Below are 15,984 nucleotides of genomic sequence, written 5' to 3'. Positions count from 1 at the left end.
GAGACCCCACCTGGAGTACTGCGTCCAGCTCTGGAGCCCTCAGCATAAGAAAGACACGGACCTGTTGGAGTGGGTCCACAGGATGGTCACAAAAATGATCAAGGGGATGGAACACCTCTCCTATGAAGAAAGGCTGAGAGAGTTGGGGTTGTTCAGCCTAGAGAAGAGAAGGCTTCGGGGAGACCTTATTGCAGCCTATCAGTACTTAAAGGGGACTTACAGAAAACGTGGTGGTAAACAGTTTCGCAGGGCCTGTGGCGACAGGACAAGGGGGAATGGGTTTAAACTAAAGGGGGGTAGATTTAGACTACATATAAGTAAGACGTTTTGTATGCTGAGGGTGGTGAAACACTGGCACAGGTTGCCCAGAGAGGTGGTGGATGCCCCATCCCTGGAAACATTCAAGGTCAGGTTGGACGGGGCTGTGAGCAACCTGATCTAGTTGACCATGTCCCTGCCCACAGCAGGGGGGTTGGACTAGATGACCTTTAAAGGTCCCTTCCAACCCAAACTATTCTATGATTCTATGAAAATACCTTTCTTTTGATTCAAATATCTGCTTTTGTAATTTTATTTTTATTTATTACATCCAAGGATTCTTGTGAGTAAACTATTTAGCATAGCTAAAATAGCTTTAAAATACAGAGAAAATTTACGGAGATAAGTTTGATATCACTGCATGAAACAGAAGACCTTTAGAGGGCACTGTTTCCTATTTTTCTTTAGAAATACATCTTTACATTTGAAGTACAAACAGAAACTGATTAATCAGTAACCTGTGGATATATACAATGTACATGGAAATAATGTAATAATGTTGATATTATATACGGAATTTAGAGATGTCTATAGCAACACATGTATCAGTAACTTCTTTTTATAGTATACCAGGTGTTTACGATTCTTACACAGGCAATGACACTTAGCATAGTGCACTTTGCATTGTATTGCTGCTAAGTACCTGCAAATAGTTATTTACAATGGCTATTAATAGTCTTCAAAAGACGAGGTGAAAATTTGTGTGGATTCCTGGATCCATGTGTGAATAGAGCTCTAAAAATCTGAGTTTTATGGTCCTTCCCAGGGATTTACCTCTTGGCCTGACTGTAAGTTCTTAGGTCTCATTTAATAAATTTGGCATACAAGAAAGCACATAAAGCATATTCAGTGAAGAAGAAATGTTCTGAGATTTTAGCGGTAAGCCTTTACAGAGAGATCATATACGATCAGGGATGTTTTGTTGCATATTCCATGGGCAAATCTGATCTGTTTACTCAGGGATAGCAAAAGCCATGTACCTAACCTCATAACATCCTATTACATTTTAAAACCTCAAACTCTCTGTGGCAGTAGAGCTAGGAATCAATTTGATCATTGCACCTCTGCTTGTACTCAAACAGTGTCAAAGCCCCAAAAACTTCTAGTAGATATCGATACAAGTTTTGGATACCTGACAGTACTGTAGACAATTATTTTCTATTTAAAAATACTAAAATAAAAATTGATGACTACAATCTCACTTGATTACTAATTGACATGCAAGGTAATTAGTAATTTCTTTTAGATATTAGTGACCTACTGAACACTTTTAATCCACCTTCTTTGATTGACCTTTTTTAAACTTCAGCACAACATAATTTATTAATTTGTATTTTCTAACCAGCAGTTGCCTAATGTCTATCTGAGATCTCTTCATTTACTCTTCTGCCTTTTCTACTGAGTATGTGGAACCTTTTCTCTCTCCCTGAATATGCTCAGGAGCTTGCAGGGAGGATTATTTTCCCCTATTCCTCCAGGTTACACCAAAACAAGACAACATAAATACTCAATCTTCCTTCCAGGTACCATGTAATATGCTTAAAAGAACTTAACAAATAAAACAGAAATTGTCCACAGTACTTCACGTCCAAAACATTCAGCATATGAGAAGGCTGACAGAAAAGCTGTAAATGTGAAGAGGTGAATATAGGGATCCAGAAGACTGGAAGCTATTGGTGGAGGGTAAGACTTAGGATGGTCTGAAAGGTTGGAAAGTGTGGAAGAAGGCAGAAAGGTGCTGCAGATTAGTCTGTGGTGAAGACTCCCGTCTAAAAGACTGGGAATCAGTTCCATGGGATGTGTCCTGGGACTTAAACTGGGTGAGAGGTTTCAGGGAAATGTGAACAAAGGTTGATGCTCTAAGGAAACTAGAAGTGAGAAAACGGACTGCAGATAAGGAGGAAGAATTTGAAAGGGGACTATGATGAAGGATGGAGGACTGTGGAAAAGAAGCTTGGGATTCCCGTCTACAAACTGCACTTTCTTCAAAAAGTCTGTAATGTAGCCTACTGATAGTAAATGCTTGTGACGCTCACTAGAAAATGCATGTTCCAACTTTCTTTTGTTGACTTATTTGGAATAGAGATGCCTTATCTTTAGTCAATGCCAAACAGAATCACATGAGGACACTTGAGGACACCTTGGTTTTCCCCCTCTGTACGAAAGAAAGTCAAACCTTTATATAACCAAAATAAAAGTGTTCCTACTGCAGGATGGCTGTGAGTCTGACTACATGCTGGGAGCAACGTGCATCATACTAAAGTGGCAGACATATTTTTTATAAGGAGGTGGGAGGGGGGCAAGAGAGCTTAGTAAAGAATGCATCAAAGAATGTCATGAAAACTGTATGAGTTGTTCTGCAGTGACCCAAACAAATGTTATTAAACCATGGAAAGGATTTAATAATGAGACACATTTCTGCTGATTTTTAATTTAATTTTCAGTTTGCTTTGAAAAAAGAAAAAAATTACAAATTGCTATGCACACCCCCTACATTTAAAGAGTATTAAAAAGACAACAAAATAATATGCTGAGAAATTAAAAACTTGAAGTTAACTGTGCTTCCTTAGTTTGATATCGTTCAGTAACTTCTGTGTCCCAAGATGTTGGTGTTTCTTTGGCAGATAATTTTTTTCTATGTAATGTAGCTTTGTAGAGAAAACCTTGAGGATTCAATATCACTATATGGCCATCTATATGAAAATATATTCTTTGAAGGGTTTTGACATCTATTTTGTGTCTCAGGGAAAGCCTGTTAATTCATTTGTTCCAAATAAGTTTGCTACGCATGACTTCAAAACGGAGGAGCTGGTTTGCAGAGGTCTGCTGCTAGTTCAAACTCAATGTGTCTTTATGCACGTTTTTTCTTATGGGTGTTTGCATTCTAGCAGCAAAATTACAGATATTGAGAGAACTAAGGCAAGACATAACTATATTAAAAGTGCAGCTTGGCTTGTAAAATTGCAAGCTAAGCTTTTATAGAAAAGTGGCATCTAGAAAATGGTATATAAAAATCATTAAACTTGTTTGACCGAAGAGTTAAGAAACACATGTTTTCTTTCTGCAGGTGACAGAAAAAAAGCAAGAGTTAGAGAAATGCTTGAAACTGTCCCGGAAGCTACGAAAAGAAATTAATGCTATGACAGAATGGCTTGCAGCGACAGATGCAGAATTGACAAAGAGATCAGCTGTGCAGGGGATGCCTAGCAATTTGGATGCTGAAATTGCCTGGGGCAAGGTAACAACGTAACAGACACTGTACCTTTATATATCTCAGTTTATGTATATTACAGAAAGATAGATTTCTTTCTTGATAAAGAAAGAGAATAAAAATTCTAGTGTTTTAATACGTGGTACTTTGTAACTGTTATGGCATTATCTCACCCTAACATTAATGCTCAGAAAAGTTTAAACTATCTCGTCTCTGCATGTATCAATTCACCTTCATATTGCAGTAATCTTCACTGAGATGAATTTAAAGTCAGAATTTCACTTTTCAGAGTACTATAAATTATCCATCCAGTATCCATGTAAGTAGAGATCCATGTAAATCGAGATCCCTTTCTCTCTCATCCCATTCTACTCATGATTAGAAAAGTATTAAACAGTAAAACATCTCCAGTGGATGAAAGATTAAAGATGTCAGAACACTGTATGTTCCACACGTTCAGGTAGCAGCCAGGAGGTGAGATATTTGTTTTCTTACCCTTTTCGGTTTGTAGCTCATTCGTTTTCATTCTGGGGGCTTGTTACTCCCATGAGACTTCACCTTGAACTCTTATTTTAGGTTAAAACTCAAAGCCTAAGATGAAACTTTCCTCAAAATTACATGTGCCACAGTTTAGATAAACATCTTACAGAATCACTGAGGAATGCAAGAGTTCTACATCAAACTGCGTATCTCTGTGTGATGTTAAGACTTAGCACAGTATCATTCAACACTAGCTAATCTAGTTTATATTCTGCATATGTAATAAAAGTCCAATCAGAACATAAGCAAACCAAGCCATCATTGTACACATATACCAAAACCTGTGCTTTAGAGGAAACCATGCTCACCATTATCCAAAGCTTCAAAAATTCAAATCATTATGTGCAGCCAGCAGCATTATGGATAAGTGTTCCTGTAGTATTTCAAGACAAAACAACAACCCCCCCCCTTAAACAGTATTGTTTATTTGTGTAAAACTTCACCACTTCTGCTTTGTTTAATATGAAGAATTCCTTAAACATTTTACCCGTTTCACCGTGCATTATGGAAATAGTCATGAATAATACGCAGGCAACCTCACTACTGTTTTTTAAAGGCTGTGCAGATTAAAGGCCCTGGCGTAAAATGCGGTTTGTGGTTTGTTTTTCTGTTGTGGTTTTTTTTTTCTTTAACTGCCCCTTTCAAGCTTCTGAGCTTGATAAAATATCTTTAGCCTTGAAATACACTGATGATTTACAAACAAATAACAAGAAAAAGACAGTCTACAAGTCTTTTGTGATCAGTCTCTAAGAATGACAGTATTTTGAAAGTAGTATCCAAAAATATATAAAGATCAATTTTTGCTATTATTATCTTACAATTACTGCTTTGACTATTGCTGTTTTGACTTGCAAATCAAAACCTTGATCCCTAAAAAAAACATTGCTGCTTGATGTTATCTCATTTTCACTTTCTGCCTTTCCTAAAGTAAAGTCTGTGCAGTTCCTCTCGTTACTTTTGATTGATATTGTGATCTTTACACCCATAATAAAGGACAAGCGTCAGATTTTTAAGAGATGGATTAGACAATCATATGGTTTTAGCACCCCCAAACTAACCTGCCAGTTACTCAGTCCATTTACCCCATCATGAAAACAAGAATTATCTTTGGTGGTGTTAAACTACACAGTACAGTTCTACTGAAACAGAAATCTACTCTGTATGTTCCTGCATGCATGTTCAGGAAAGTTAATCCAGATGTATGTAGCTTCACAGCAGTTTAAATAGAAAGATTTGTCCTTAATATAATTTAATTGTTAGATGTGAACCTTAATGCTTCAGAAGTTGCATAATTAGAACCTAAGGTCTGACAATCAGTGCAGTTACACAGTGGGAAGTCCTTGTTATGTCTCACACTTGCTACGACATGTACAACATATTTTTATCTTATGACAATCAAAAAAGGTAACAAGAGCTAATTAAAATAAGAAATATTAACATGAAAAAATATATCAAACAGGGGAACCACTACACCTATTAATCTTAAAGAACTCCATTGAGTATTGTGAATTTTCAGAAGGAATTGATACATAAAGGGTTGCAGAAAAAACTGCTAAAAAGCATATTTTGGCTTCAATCCTGCCCAAAACCTTCACTGCAGTCCAGCCTCATATAATACCTCAGTTCTTCTCCTTCAGTCAGTTCATCACTAAAATAAGAATAAACAACTTTGGATGAGAGCAGCTGCCTCTTGTTGAAGTATGTACGTACTGAGTGAGTGGCTTTCAGAATTCCTTTATTAAGATTCTCTTTAGGAAATATAAACTGATATTTACATAAATATAAGCAGACTTTTAATTTTGAGCAATCCAACAGATAGTATAGGAGGCAGATCCTAGCCTTCCAAATGTAAGTATTTGCAGAAATTACGTGATGTGATGCAGAAATTATGTGATGTGAGTATTCATTTTCCTAAAGAATCTGCTCCCACTAAGAGGAAAGAATTGCTGCATGTTATCCTGCTTTAAAATTCTTGTAAGGACTTCATAAATAGGTACGGTACTGGTACTTCTATGTGGATTTCAATGAGGCATCATACAAAATCGTGCATCAATAATTCAGTCCCCAGAACCAGGGCCTCACAGTATCTGAGTAATGTCACAGCTTTGGGATTTGGACTTCCCGGGTAAGTAGGCTGCCGAAGACAGTAACCGATCTAATGAAATACACTGGGAGATGAATTAGGCCCAGCAGATTGCCATTGTGAGGAAAGTCTGCAGAAAAGCTAAGACGGAAAATGGAGGGGGAGAGAGGAGAACTCAATAGTGCGAATGAACTGAAAATTGGATGTGTGCTGCTGTCGATATAACGAAGCAGAGAGCTCATAATCTTTTTTCTTTACAGCACAAGGAAGCAGTTATATTTATTACTGCACTTATTTCTAATTCATTTTCAGTACCCAAGACTTCTTAAAAGTGAAAGGAACTCAGAGGGTTTCAGAGATAATTATAGCGGCTAGAATAAAAAAACATACTTGTGAACATTGTCTTCAAGGTATAAACACCTAGAAGTAAAAAGGAATGTCCATCTGGAGTAGGAAAAGACATTAATGAAACATAGCATTAATCTGGACATGAAGGGAAGTGTGTTATTTTTTCATGTCTAGAATTTTTCTAAGGATGGAAGAAAAACTTGGCTGAGTTATGTGAAATGAGATGGGCAATATACTGAAGACTGTAAATCCTGCCTTTTTACTCAGCAGAGACAAGTTAAATCTTTCCATTTGAATTCAGCTCTGTTATAATAGATAAGAAAAATGATATGCGGGTGGAAAGATAGTCATTAAACATTGTAAATTAGAAATCCATTTATAATTAGAAGTCTGGTTTAGTGAACGTATTTATCACTGAAGACATTAACCATTGCGGGGTTTATTTGTCCTTTAATCAGGAACTGGCCCAATAAGAATTAGATTGCCAGGAAACCATGTTCTCAAAAAAGAAATGGCAGATGGTATTCCCACGAAAAGTCCTGTATCACTCCCTACTATCAGCAGTATGAGTCTGCCAGTGCTTTAATGCTGTATTTTAGCACCGCGTATAATACTAGTGAGTATAAAGTTGATTTGAAGTACTTAGAATTACATTAGTTAACACATTTAGCAACATACTTCCTGTCAGTAAAATCGGTGAAAGAAAATGATCTGAAAATTGTGTCAACTGATTCATAGTCAGTGGCCAGGTCGCAATAAAAATGAAAGATGTGCTGTGAATAAACAAATAAATATGTATAATTGGCCACTGAGTAGGCCATAATGTCAGCTTCTGATTAACTGTGTAATCCCACCCGTGAGAGCTGAGCCACCTAACTCATTTCTTTTAGAGAAGTTCAAATTGCAAAGATTACTTCCGAGTAATCCACAGCCTACAGGCAGCGTGGAGGCACGTAGAACTTTTCTCCTATCATTTGCTGATGTTGAATTTTTTTAATCTACCTATGTTAATGACCGGCACAATTAAAATATTGTCCTCTGCATTTAGTCACAGCTCTGGTTTGTTTGAAAAGACATCAGTAGTTCAATTTGGTACATGGTAGTTTTATCATTACAAAGTATAGCTCAGAAACCCTCTGCATCACGTCCTCAGAAAAAGCCATTCTTATGTAGCTTCTGCTTCAAATGTCATTCGTTCCTAGTTAGTATTTGCTAATGTGAAGGAGGTTATGATTTTCACTCCCTTATGAAACGTCAAGTAAAAAAAAAAAACAATGACAAAAACAGTAGTATTTGTTAGTAAACTGAAAGATAAAGCGTGTGCCACAGTACAGTGGGGTCAGAGAGCGAGCTGTGATTGCCACTCAAAGTGTACATGGCTGCACAGGGAACTGCATTTATTTATACTACCATGATTCATCATGTCATCCTATGGATCCGTGTGTAAAATAAGCAAAATACTATTGTAGACAACTACCAACCTCTTATGAATTCTTAGTAAAGCTTGTCCCCATGCCTTTCAACACTGCAAAGCAATCTGCCTTCTGCCCAAGTTTCAAGCCATCCAAATTTGTTTTTCTTAAATGAAGTTTTTATTTTACACTACAACTTCTTTCCTGAGGTTTCGATGGTAGGGACTGGTATAGGGAAGCTCAACTGGTCTTATCTCCCTCTCCCTCTCCTCCTTCTGCTGTACTGGGATGGGGATTAGAAACTGGTCACCTGAGGCATGCTCTACATGCAGAGTTTTATAACAGAGACGAAGGATCTGTCTGATTGCTTTATTTCCTGGGTGCTGGAAACCTAGATGCCATTTCTCTTTGAAATGTTCAGATTCTGGGATTCCAGTGGTGACGTGCTTTCCCAGTTTTGATTAAGGCACACTACCAGCATTTTTCTGAGAAACACAAGTGAGAAAAGAATAATGGTTCCTTTAAAAGCTAAAGAAGGATTCCATTCAGTGAAATACGAATTATTTTTTTGGGTGAAAGAATTGCCATTGTGGTATCCTGTACCAAATAGCCACAACTGGTACTTCAAAAAAGTGGAAGTACAAGAGTTTCTTCCAAAGAGACATTTCAGAATTCTGTCTAACAGAAATTAGAACAGCAATTTTAATGGAGAGATTGTCATCATCTTTACCTCTTGTATCTGCTAGTAGGTGTGATCCTACATGGAGGCATATGTAAAGAAGAGATAACCATATATATATAGAGATCTCCTTAATATAATCTGTATAACTTGTATACACATTTTAATGGAGCTGTCTTTCCTGAAAGTATTTATGGAACCTTTGTCTTCCAGCAGGTAATACACACTTTAATAAACTTTTGTTTTATAAATAAGTATACTAGTCCTAAGGAACCAAAAAAAAGTTAATTTAATAACTTCACTATAATGGCAAATAGCAGAGTTAATGTAATCTGTTTTAAAACACTGTTGAACATTGCTGACAAATTTTCACAGCCGCAATTGAATTCTGGGTGTTATGATGCTTAGTTCAACCTTTTGTATACATATTTCTCTTTCCCCAAAATGCCTTGTGAGATTGCATCAGAAAATTAGCTTCTTCCCAACTTCCCAACACGTTTATGTATTTTATTTATGTTACATAGTTTCATCCTGATAAACACACAAAATTAAAATGTATAAAACACCTAGTCCTTCTGCGAAGAATTTCACTACTTTATTTGTTAATGTTTCATATTGTACCCATTGTGGCGGTGTTTGGGATTTGGGGATTTGTTTTTTTGAGGCTTCTGGTGTTTGAAATGTCATTCTTGTACTTCTTAAACTACGGAGCTAACACTTTTGATTGTGTAGTTAAAATTCTATATCTTTCTTACATATTTTCAAATAAACGGCACAGCTGAATTGCAATCTGATGTTAGGGCGACCATAAGGGGGTTTAAATCCAGCAAGGTTGAGGATTTTTTCCCTTAATTTTGAAATATGCTCTTCTATTCCCCAAGAACTTACAGGGAAAGGTGATGAGTGAAGGCCAGTTCACTGAATGTTGGAACTGGCTCTTCAAAAATTAGCAGATTTTGAAAACCACTCTCTGAGTTCTAATGAAATAATCCTGGGATCGTGACACTGTTTTTTAATCTGTTTTATGTAGTGTTGTTAAATTGATAGCAGTCTTTTTGTCTTGTTAGTACAGAAAAATTACCAGTGCTATCTGTTATATTGCAATGGATGAAGTATACGTAGATTGTCACTTCTAGTAATACTGAAAAGAGAATTCTGAATAATACAATGAAGAAATGTCAAATTAAAAAAAAAAAAAGTGTTATCAAAGTTGTGAAAGAACTGGAAAAAAATTGTCAGTTAACATAGTACGCATTGTATTATACAGAGGAGGACCTAGCTGATAACGCAGTGAGGAATCCCACTGTCTTTACAGACCCTGCTAGTTTTTGAACTGTATTCAGTAGGTCCAGGATTTTATACATAAGAACTTTGAATAATAGAGATTTGAAGTACTGCAGAAGATGGCTTTTTCACTTTGATGTTGTGTTGAAGGCCTCAGGGTTTTTTTAATAAGGTGGGGGGAAGTGTGATTGTTTACTTATCCCATTGGTTATTTTTGTCCCTTAATTGCTAATACACAGGAATGTTAATATTCATATTGCCCAGAGGTACACCTAGTCTTTGGTTTACATTATTTCTTTACCTTGAAAGGAACGACTCCTGGGATCAGGCAAAGCACTGTTGCGCTTTTTGATAGACATTGGGAATTATACATCTGGATTTTGGGTAGCAGTTTTATTTAATAGATATTTAATTATCTGATCCGTCTGTTTGCATTTCTAGTTGGGCTTAACATTTATGTATATAGCCCAATACTGGTTTGAGTTTTCATCCATGTAAAATAGAAACCACAACCCATAGTAAATGTGCTTCAGAGATTCTTTTCCAAATGGAAGTGAATGTTCAGAAAAGGTAATAAGGCTGATCAAAACTTTCCATCCTGAGTTGGAGGTAAATTATATTCTTTGTCTTATTCTTTTTTATGATGACATTTTGTACCTACTGTGAAACAGATAAAATTGTATTAGAAGAAGGCACGTCTTTCTTTTAACCTGAATAGAACCTGTTGAAAATTGAAATTCTCAATTTCAAATTCTATGATTCTGTAGTTTATGGTTAATAATTTACATTAATCATGTCTTGATTCTATTACAAATCCTCTGAATTTAAGAAAATTGGTAGAATGTGGAAAATTTCTCATACTTACATGAAATGCAAGTGTAAAAACTTTTCTGTGAAATAAAATTATAAAATTAGATCATTAATTCTGTTAAGCATAGGAAGAGAACAGCTGCTTTAAGCATAACATATGCCAAGTAAGTTGGTGGTACTACTAAGATTGTATTGTACCAAAAAGTAATTTCTATACTGTCTTTATTGCAAACTGAAAATATTACTTTCCCTAACAACACATTATCAACAAAATCATACTGATGTGTGGTTAAACCACAACAGTGACTGTGAGAGGTGTGATGGCGTGGAGATGATAAAGGTTTAGTTCTACTGCAGTAACAGTGTTGATCCTGAGATGGAAGAATTGTGATTGCGGTCTGATTAGAAGTGGTTCTTCTTTTAGTGTATTCAAGTTATCTGTGAGAAATCAGTGTCTCTGGAAACTAGTGATTCTTACTTTTCTCCTAACTTACTTCTGTTTGTGTTTGGTTTGGACAACTTCATTTCTAGTTGGAGCTTTATTTTATAAGCAGAGGTCGTATATGCCTGGATCATTTCTATCAGGTGCCAAGGAGCTCAGATAATTTTTTCTCATAAAACTGGTTACATGTGATATTAGGTGTAAGGACTTTGTGCCTCTCCTTTACTATTCAGCAAGACTGTTATACTCTGCATTGTGTCATCTCAGTATTTAGTATCAAATTCCTGCTTTTTTACATGTTGTCTAAATATGTTGGGGTTTGCTCCTTTTGTTAGACTTCTTGCATGTTGCAACAAATATTAAGAAATGAATAATGTGTAAATTATGTGACCTTACATATCAATTAAATCTATTTATATAAGGTAAGATAATAGCGGGAGGAGATGCTGGAAATCTGATCTTGTAACACTGCACGTGTATTTTAATCATTCAAGCTTAGAGGTGCTATGGATAATAGCTTATTTTAGTATTTTAGTATTTTAATTTGCAGAGTGAAATCCCAAGTAAATGGAATGAAAAGATGAGTTTCTACAGTTAGGAAATGAGAAGTCTAACAGGAGAGAACATGGTTTCTGCTGAAAAAGATTGCATTGAAAAATATTAAAGGAATATTAAAATATTTCACGAGAGCATTTTCAGTGGAATTACCTAAGTCTTAAGATGTCGTCATGATGCTTTATTATTGTCCCATTTATTATGTAAGCTTTATGTGCTCTTTGATAACTATGCCATTTTATTGTGTACAAAGTAACTTTAAACATCTCAATATAAAGATTGTAAAATGTGGATTCTTGTTTAATAATTAAGTATTAAAACTATATGTTGAACACTGGAATGAGAGATAATTCACACTTTTTAAAATGAAATTATTACCAAAAATGATTATGAGAATATGAAGAACACTTACAATTTTATCAGAGCTAAAGAGGAACAATTTACTTTTTACTTACTGCTCTTCACAGAACACTTTCCCTTCCTATAGGAAGCAAGAGTGTGTGTTCTAGTATGAACTTACTGGCTGTTTTAATATTTGACATTCTTAGTGTGGAGAATTTTTAATTTCCTGAACTTTTACTTTTTATTCTGCTCATGTAGGCAACACGGAAGGAGATTGAGAAACGCCACGTCCATCTTAAGAGCATCAGTGATTTAGGAGAGAATTTGAAGACAGTGCTGAAAGGAAAGGAAAGTCTAGTGGAGGATAAACTCAGCCTCCTGAACAGTAATTGGATAGCAGTGACTTCACGTGCTGAGGAATGGTTCAATCTGTTGCTGGTAAGGAAAATGCATTTATTCACATAGAGGAAATATCGGTGCCCAGTCGTAGGTGCCTTATAGGAGTGCTTTTTCTGGTGCCCCAGACTACACTTATTGAAAACATAGGTACACAGGCAATCAGGTTGACTGTTGTTTAGTACATTGTGTGTATTTTAAGAATGTGACTGTTTACAGAGTGGTGGATTTGTGGAGTCTTGACTGTTAGTGCTTCTCATTCCTGTCTGCCTCAGTAGTTCCTGGACTATTTATTTTTTTCCTAATGAATGAAATGCGGTTTCTCCCCAAGGACCTAGACTACTTGGATATGAATCAAGTGGAAGAAATAGTCAAATAAGTTGAATAGGTCTTGGTATTGATACCAACAGCCTCATCTCCTTTTGGCTACATTAGCATTTCTGTTTGGAAGAGCAGTACAGGTGGGAAGTAAGTCCACGCTTGGATGTTGGTTTGGTCCACAGGGTAGCTTTGGTGCATGTGAACTAGATTCATTTCAGAGGCAACTAAATCCAAAGCTCAGGGTGTGCACCTAATATGTTCAAGGATTATGACTTGGTCTTTCAGAACTGCATGATGTGCGTGTTTTGTGGTGCCTGTTTTGGTGGGGATACTTAGTTAAGGGCACCAGATTAATCTTAGTCCAAGGTAAAATCCCTAAACCACATTTAATTCAGATCCAGGAGCCCCAGCCCCAGCTACTTTGAACTGCTGATAGTCACATAACTATATTCTCCCTTAAAATTAATTCTGCCATGAAGAGATGACAGCTTGAACCCTTAAACACAGAAGAGTCTTAACCCTTCAACTGCCAGACTGCTTTGGGAAATCTCGTATGCTGTTTCTGGTGCTGAGAGAATGGGAATGCAGTTTCAACCCAGAGAAACTGAAGTGGTTCTCAAGGGTGTGTTAGCCTTTATCATGACTTTTCAGAGCTTGACATGTTAGAGGTCCACTAGAGTCTGTGTGGCTACCTTACAAATGCTTCTGTGATGGATATGCAGCATCACTACAGGGCTTCTTCGGCTGTATGCAGTATACAAGTGCAAGCACCTGGTTATGCCTATTTTATTTGGAAAACTTAAGCATTTCATTTAATATGATGTAGGTGCTCAGCTTCAGCGTGGAACTGATTATAAGAAACATATAATGGAGTTTATAGACTGGTATAGTTATGTATTCCTTTACTTTCTCTCTGCTTTGGATTCTACAGTTACTGTATAAAATGAACAAGTTTAATTTCATAATGTATGCATGTTTGCCACAGTTGGCAAACTTGTAAACACAGACTGAATATGGATATTTTAGTAGTGTACCAATGGTAACCACCGCAACATGTCATTGAGCCATTCCTTTTGGCCATAAAAAGTATTACTTACTTAGTATTATGCCAAACTACACAAAGTTCGCCTGGAGTTCTGAGGTGGATATGCGTAGACCTCATTCTAGTGAGCTCACCAAAAAAGACAAAAGGTTTTTAAATTAAGGAGAAACAAGGCTATTCCACTAGAATAGTTTTTTTAAAAGCAGAGTCTCAAAGCCGAGAAGTTAGGTGAAATGCAAATAAAAGTTTTATATACAAAGCTCACATTCTTGATTGTGACTTTGCAAGTGCATACTTGTTTCCACCTTAGTTTCAGTCAACTTAGTGGCTTTCCAAAATGAGTTCTATACCTGGTTCTTGGGAAACTCTTCTTTCCACCTGCAGTAGGTCTGGCTGTCAGCTTCCTGTCCCTCTCAGCAGCCTGGCTGAGCTGCAGACACCTGCGTCTTGCTGCGACTGTATCACCCTCCTGCCTGTCACTTTGGAAGCTTCTCTCTCTCCTAGAATGTCTTTTTAAAGAAACATAATCTATAAAGTGAGAGCAAACAAACAACAGATTCTATCCTTCACAAAACAAGCAGTTACTGTATGAAATAAACAAGTTTAATTTCATAATGTATGCATGTTTGCCACAGTTGGCGTAATTACAGCTATTATTTCAGTTCCAATTACTTCTTTTGTATGCAGTATTTACCTTTTCCACGTACAGGAATATCAAAAGCACATGGAGGCTTTTGATCAGAATGTAGCTAATGTCACGACTTGGATGTATCGTGCTGAAATACTGTTGGATGAATCTGATAAACAAAAGCCCCAGCAAAAAGAGGAAATTCTTAAGGTAAAATAATGCAATTTTCTGGAAAGCATTAATTTTATTCTAAAAAGGAATGTGTAAAAACTAGTGTATTTTGAAAGGTATCACAAATTGATTAACATTCTTTTTTCTGTGATAAAGCTACCCTCTGGCAGCTTGTAGATTACTTAATGAATTTGCACTGCATTGCAAAAGTTAAATCCCTGCAAAAATAAAACCAGATATGTTATTGTAAGTCTTGGGGACTTCCTGGTGAGTAGAACAGCAGCTTATTAAACCCGTATTTGCTGGAAAATACTCCTTAAACACATTGGGTTGAACAAAATCCTTTTTTTCCACGTTCTTCATTTTTAATTGCTTTTCTGTTTTTCTGTGATACTTTTCTGATATCTATGGTATCTGCATTTGATATCTCTGTCATATGATTATTTTAATCTTACAAACACTGTTTGCGTTGATGCCAGACCCACACCACAGGCAAGAATATTATATGGTGAACTAGGTGTATAATAATGGGTTAGTGTATTGATCAGGTTTTATTTGGCCTGTTGCATCATTTGACCAACTGATGAAAAATTAATGTGCAAGATAGATGTGAATTTTGAAGTATCTTATTTAAAATACCTTCTTTGCTAAGATTAAACAACTTCAAATTATTATCTATATGGATTTCTTTTTTCTTCTGAAATCAGAGTGAAGTTTTACTTTGTATTGAACTCCATGGTCAATACATACTATCTGAGGAACAGTTTGCAAATCAAAATCAGAATTGTATTGCTGGCACTAACATAATGATACCATTTACTGAAGCAAAACTTTACAAATTCCAAGGCAGAGCATAAATCAATGCCTCATTGATCTCAGTAGGATTACAGGACAGATTTTTGTAGTTGAATGAACAATTTTGCCATCATCAGGTACAAAGTACAATTACCTTTGCCATCAATACAGGTATATATATTTGTGTTGTACAGAAGCATTTCATACAGACAGTGAAATGTCTGTCTTAATGCCCAACTGTGTTTATGACTCCTGAATGCCTGGCTATCTTTTTCAGCCTCTGGCCATACTGGGATCTACTGTTAAGATTACTGTTGCAGAGGAAGAAGTTATTTGCCCTCAGTTTTTTGTAATTTGTGATAGATTTATAGAAAAATATCCCAATGGTTTTCATCTGGTCATTTTTCCCTGCCTCAACTGGGGGCATGAACAGTAATGAAAGCAACAACTATACATCCAGTTCCATAATACATGAATTAGCAGCTCTTCTTAGCTTTAGGAACATAAAATAATTTAGCGTATCCCGAAATATGCTGAGGAATGTATCGTTGCATAGAAGAACCTGCCTAGAAATAATGTTCACCATTAATTTCCTCTAGGAGATATT

The 15,984-nt window shown here is 36.2% G+C and overlaps 1 protein-coding gene across 1 annotated transcript in view; it reads left to right on the top strand.

Moving 5' to 3' along the window:
* Window positions 1–15,984, top strand: part of DMD (dystrophin) — a 1,204,567-nt gene that overhangs the window by 458,829 nt on the left and 729,754 nt on the right. Inside the window, 3 exon segments of the mRNA XM_009334780.1 lie at window positions 3,386–3,556; window positions 12,283–12,462; window positions 14,493–14,621. Coding sequence (XP_009333055.1) covers window positions 3,386–3,556; window positions 12,283–12,462; window positions 14,493–14,621 — 480 coding nt within the window.

This window comes from Pygoscelis adeliae, unplaced genomic scaffold, assembly GCF_000699105.1.
Source record: "Pygoscelis adeliae isolate BGI_AS28 unplaced genomic scaffold, ASM69910v1 Scaffold91, whole genome shotgun sequence".
Lineage (NCBI taxonomy): Eukaryota > Metazoa > Chordata > Aves > Sphenisciformes > Spheniscidae > Pygoscelis > Pygoscelis adeliae.
Note: the sequence above shows the minus strand (reverse complement) of the source record. Positions and strands in the feature narration are given on the sequence as shown.